The sequence below is a fragment of the Labeo rohita genome, chromosome 6 (assembly GCF_022985175.1).
Source record: "Labeo rohita strain BAU-BD-2019 chromosome 6, IGBB_LRoh.1.0, whole genome shotgun sequence".
Classification (NCBI taxonomy): Eukaryota; Metazoa; Chordata; class Actinopteri; order Cypriniformes; family Cyprinidae; genus Labeo; species Labeo rohita.
Genome location: NC_066874.1, coordinates 7,407,553 through 7,413,812, shown reverse-complemented (window position 1 = coordinate 7,413,812; position 6,260 = coordinate 7,407,553). Strand labels below are relative to the sequence as shown.

The 6,260-nt window shown below is 36.8% G+C and overlaps 1 protein-coding gene across 1 annotated transcript in view; it reads left to right on the top strand.

Annotated features, from left to right (window-relative positions):
• The first annotated feature begins 2,636 nt into the window (after positions 1 to 2,636).
• cdk15 (cyclin-dependent kinase 15) overlaps positions 2,637 to 6,260 on the top strand; it is a 27,089-nt gene continuing 23,465 nt past the window's right edge. Inside the window, exon 1 of the mRNA XM_051112060.1 lies at positions 2,637 to 2,938. Coding sequence (XP_050968017.1) covers positions 2,893 to 2,938 — 46 coding nt within the window. The 5' untranslated portion in view covers positions 2,637 to 2,892. The remainder of the gene's footprint in view (positions 2,939 to 6,260) is intronic.

Here is a 6,260-nt window from a genome sequence, read left to right as displayed (position 1 = left end):
TTCCAACAAGACAATGACCCTAAGCACACAGCTAAAATAACGAAGGAGCGGCTTCACAACAACTCCATGACTGTTCTTGAATGGCCCAGCCAGAGCCCTGACTTAAACCCAATTGAGCATCTCTGGAGAGACCTAAAAATGGCTGTCCACCAACGTTTACCATCCAACCTGACAGAACTGGAGAGGATCTGCAAGGAGGAATGGCAGAGGATCCCCAAATCCAGGTGTGAAAAACTTGTTGCATCTTTCCCAAAAAGACTCATGGCTGTATTAGATCAAAAGGGTGCTTCTACTAAATACTGAGCAAAGGGTCTGAATACTTAGGACCATGTGATATTTCAGTTTTTCTTTTTTAATAAATCTGCAAAAATGTCAGCAATTCTGTGTTTTTCTGTCAATATGGGGTGCTGTGTGTACATTAATGAGAAAAAAATGAACTTAAATGATTTTAGCAAATGGCTGCAGTATAACAAAGAGTGAAAAATGTAAAGGGGTCTGAATACTTTCCGTACCCACTGTAATTGTCCATGAAGGCTGGAAGTGAAAAACTCCTTATATTCAGGTGTGCATAATTATTAGGCATGTTTTCTTTTACAGATAAAATGAGCCAAAAAAAGATATTTAACCCAGACTGAAAAGTCCAAATTATTAAATGCCCATGAAAAGAATACAATACTAATGCATTACAAGAATTTGCAAAGTTAAGGCTTGACCATTGGACAGCGAAATGCTTGTTGAGTCTGCATGGTCAGAAAAAACAGGTGGAGAAGAAAAGATGCATGTTAACTGCAAAAGAATTAGGAATTAAGGTGAAGAATTAGGTGTGACACCATCGGGAACCGTTTAGTCTCCAGCGCCACCATTTTCCAGAACTGCAACCTACCTGGAGTCTTCAGAAGTACAATGTGTCAGGTTCTCAGAGACTTTGCTTGGTTTTGGGAGTTCATTTTAGTCCATCTCTGCAAGTCAGACTTTTCAGGATAGGAGACTAAACATGAACTCCCAAAATGTACTGCCAGATTTTGGAAGATAAATTCTTGAATCAGAGGTACAAGAGAATGTGATGCTTGTCCTTCAAGAGTCACTCTCAACTTATGTCTATAAAGCCTATAAAAAAAAAACAAAAAACTGTCTTTATGTATTTCACAACACGTCAGCTTGTTATTCTTATTAAGTCAGGGGCATTTTTTTGGATTTTTTACCAAGCAAAGTCTCTGAGAACCTGACACATTGTACTTCTGAAGACTCCAGGTAGGTTGCAGTTCTGGAAAATGGTGGCACTGGAGACTAAACGGTTCCTGATGGTGTCACACCTAATTCTTCACCTTAATTCCTAATTCTTTTGCAGTTAACATGCATCTTTTCTTCTCCTCCTGTTTTTTATGACCATGCAGACTCAACAAGCATTTCGCTGTCCAATTGTCGAGCCTTAACTTTGCAAATTCTTGTAATGCATTAGTATTGCATTCTTCTCAGGGGCATTTAATAATTTGGACTTTTCAGTCTGGGTTAAATATCTTTTTTGGCTCATTTTATTTGTAAAAGAAAACAGGCCTAATAATTATGCACACCTGAATATAAGGAGTTTTTCACTTCCAGCCTTCACGGACAGTTATATATCACTTACAAATGATTAAATACAAAATTAATAGTAGTTATTACAATTGTTGTGGTTTAGAATTGGTAAAATGTGCTTGGGAAAAAAATATGACCAGATTATCAACATGCCTAATAATTATTCACACAGTGTAAATGTAAACTGTGTAAATGTAAAATGTAAACTGTTTTAAACATTGATAATAAAAATAATAATAAATGTTTCTTGAACTGCAGATCAGCATATTAGAATGATTTCTGAACATCATGTGACACTGAAGACAATAATGATTGTAATGATGGTAATGATGCTGAAAATTTAACTTTGATAACAGGAATAAATTACATTTTAAAATATATCCAAATAGAAAGCAACTATTTAGCAAAAAAATATTTCACAATATTGCTACTTTTGCTGTATTTTGGATCAAATAAATGCAGGCTTGGTGAGCAGAAGAGAATTTTTTAAAAAACATTAAAAATCTCACTGTTCAAAAACTTTTGACTGGTAGTGTATGTATTATAAATTTTATAATTAATGTGTATACAGTAGTACAAATATTTTTTTTTATGTTGACGCTATCAAATCATGCAGCTGATAATTGCTTTATATGCGAATAAAGTAAAATGTACTATAAATCCAACTTTAAATATATCACTGGGTGATAGTTTACACTTTGCGACTATATAAACAATAAAGCAGTTGATATTTGCTATATGGTATATTTTATTTGTGTAAAACTTTTAATCTCTCAGAAACTGGTGGGTTTATGTATTTTTTATTTTTTTGTAGATGAGTGTACTTTCAAGCTTATCCTTTTTTAAATATTTTTTATCTCTACTGCCCCTTCTCAGCTCTCTTTCTCACATACTTATACTGAGACACACACACACTTACACCCTCTGGGTATTTTAGATGCACCAGCCTTTCAAAACAAACCAGCAGTCCCTTGCCTCTCTTTATTTTTCAGCCAATTGGATGGTGGTTCGCAGAAGAATTCTGATTGGCCTGTGACCACACAAGCGGCACTGGCAGCTGCAGGAGGCAGAAGAGCAACAGAAAGAGAGAGAGAGGTACAGAGAGACAGGAGGAGAGCTCAGAGTAATCGTAGGAGGACAGAGAAGGGAACTTGTGTCAGCGTGGGAGCTGTCAGTGCCTGCAGCAAGAGAATGACATGCTGGATAAAGGGGCAGCGATGATGTCCAGTACCACATTTAAAATGTCCAGGTCACAGTGAGAGCCTCCTGTCATAACAGCACTAGTTCCATCAAAATCCATCAGAAGAAGCAGACAGCATGCAAAACCTCCGGCATGCAGCTTCTGAGGCTTTCCAGCGTCTCGGTAAGTGCATTTCAGCTGTGTCTAAGAATATATAATCAGTAACAAAATTTATCCTTAAATACGTGTGTTAATGTCCCATCACATGTAGGAAAGAGAAATAGTGCATAATTACAGAGATTAAAACAACAATATTCTTCATTCGCAGCATCTCAGCTGCACATTAAAACTGTAAACAACTTGATTCATGTACTCTGAGCTGCATATAATGACTACATTTGCATTCTTGTTTGTGTCTAAAATAATAATTAGTTCAGATTGTATTCTTTGTATTTGTGCTCATTTGTATTATTTCTCGTATCAGCTGTATGTAATTGAACATACCTTGTTGCTAATAGTAAATTTAATGTGAGAAGATACTAGCCCCTATAGCTCATAAACCTTATAAACTCACCCATCTCATATTTGTTGGCTTGATTATCTCTGATACAGCTCCTCAGATCTCATTACATTCCCAAAGAGACAATACTCTCCTAAAAACAGTTTAAACCAGTCTAAAGTGGTCTTAGCTGGTTTAAGCTGGTTTATCTGGTCTCCAAGGCAGGCTAGTTAACAAATTTGTAAGTTATTATCGTTAACTAAAACATTTTTAGTAATTGAAATAAAGCTGAAATAAAATTTTGTGTTTAACTAATTTAACTAAAACTGTTAGTATTTAACTCATGTAACTAAAACCGAAACTAAAATAAAATAATTTAAACCTAAAAGTAATATTTAAATAATATTTATATAAAATAAGGCACTTAACAAAAGTGTCAAAAATAAACTAATATTAAAATAAAAAATAAATAAAATATAAAAGCTAATTCTAATTATTATATATTATATATACAGTAAAATAGCACTGGTAGAACCACCAAACAGACCATCTTATCCTCTTAAGGCTGTTTAAGGTGTTTTTTCAGCAGGGTATGTAACTAAACCATAGCAGAAGAAGCCAACAAATTGTTGTGGCTAAGCAGATGTCATTGTCGATGTGCGTTGGAAGACAAATAGCCCATGTATCCTTGTAGCAGAAGAGAGATCCTTCTTGACCTGTGGATACAAAACTGAATGACCTACACAGAGATTTTATCTCTGGTTTGCTGCATGGCAGAAGTGAGATTTTGATGTGATGGAGGAGGGAAGGGCAGGTTCCTGTAGGTGAGAGGAAAACAGCTTGTAACAGCATCTGTGTCCATCTCTTGAGAGGCAGGAGGCCTGGGAGCGAAGAAAACTGTGTATGTTATGTGTGGAAAAAAGCAGGCACTAGTGAAAGTCATTGACTTTAAGTATATCGCACTAGTGGTAAATCTGTCGCTGGCTATTTCTGGACATGTGTTTAAGCACATTTCTCTACATCTATGAAAGTAGCCCATTACTGTCTTGTGAGCAGTCAGCAAGTGTGCATTTTTCTCAGAACTGCCAGTTTATATGCATTTCTTGGGCTGACCAACCTGTTTCCTTTTTTCTAATTCTGTGGACCAGTTTCTTGTCTGGGTAAGCTTTTTCATAGGCTGGTTCTCATATTTAGCTCATATTCCTGGTCTGGGTTAAAGACCCCATGAAATGGCTGTACGAATTCCTGAGTTGATGCATTTCCTGTTGAAACATAAGGTTGTGGTGGGTTGTATGAAAAGGTTTAAAAAGAGACCTATGCCCCTTTTTACAAGCTGTAATATAAGTCTCAGGTATCCTCAGAATATGTCTGTGAACTTTCAGCACAAAATACCCCACAGATCATTTATTAAATCATTTTGAACATGCCTATTCTAAGTGAGCAAATACATGCTGCTTTCGTGCATGTCTCTTTAAATGCAAATGAGCTGCTGCTCCCTGCCCCCTTTTCCAGAATAGGGCTGTGCTTTTGCAGCTCGAACCTCAGGTACTCTACTAAAAAACATCTGTTTGGTTTTGATTATCATGTCTATCATGCTGAAATCAAGCATTTTAAACCATATTAGTTTAAACTTATGATATACATTTTTCTAAGCACACAAATCCGAAGCACACGCACAGAAAGCGGCTGTCACACGGCATGTGAGTACTAAACTAAGTTCTCTTTCATGTTGCATTGCGCTTAAACGGTCAAATACGCACAAGTTTATGTTAAAAACACACATGAGTTACAAAAACAGTAACAGTAACAGTCGGTTATGTCTGTAAAGGTAAACAGCTGGGAAAAAAACACGTTTATATTAGTTCTGTGTGGCAGCAGATTAATATAAGGTAGAACAGTTAGCATGCTTTGCTCAAACTTTTGCAATGGCGTTAGAACTGGTACACCGTTGTCGTTTGTGAAAACACAATGACAGTGCCATGCGTTTAAGTGTGGACATTAAGGGGAGGTAATATTATAATAAGATCCTCTTCCTACATCATGGTGAAGCGAAATCTATGCAGCTTGTTTTTTCACAATCTTGCAGAGAAAGGCTTACCACAAAAACATTTCACCCAATTATAGCACTTACACATGGAAAAAGTCAGATTTTCATGATATGTCATGTTTAATTGTATGATTCACTGCTTGCTTTTGCTAATCAGTGGAACATATTATTGGACCAAAATTTGAATATATTTGTATATTCCTCTACGAAGAAAATTATCAATATTTTTGGACTGTTATCCCACAAGAGAAAGACTATTTATGTATTTAAATCCACATTTCTGAATTGTACACTAGGTGTACAAAAGCTTATGGATGGTCTCAAAGCTGACAGACATTTACTGGAGTCTTTAAGTTTCTTGGCCTTCGTCCAACCAATCACTGCACTTGTCTGTTTTATTAGTGATGGCTGACTGGCAACATACTAAACGACACTTACTGCTGTACACACTGCTTACAGAATACAGATCAGCAATGAGAGAGAGAGAGAGAGAGAGAGAGAGGAAGGAGGGAAAACATGAAGAGTTGGCAACAGAATGCAGAATCCTAAGGAAGGGGTGTCAAGTGGTGATGAGGGAGAGAAGGATCTTGATGGAATAGGGAAAGATGCTCGTGCCGACAGAAAGAGTGGAGTGTAGAGATGGATGAGAGGATGAAAACAGAGAACGGGAAGCCGTGATGCATCTGAGCATGAGTTATGAGCTCTCTTAGCCCTCCCTTCCCCTGACTCATAAATATCTGTGCAGACAGACAGAGAGAAGGGAAAATATGCTCCGGGGGAAGCAGAAACATACAGAGACAGCAAAGATCACACACAAGGACAAACAAAAATATAGTCTTTCACACTGAGATACCTGTGTGATTGGCATTTTTATAATATATAGAATATTTTTCAATAACACACTCTAAAACATGCTGGGTTAAATACAACCCAGCGCTGGGTGAAATATGGGCAAACCC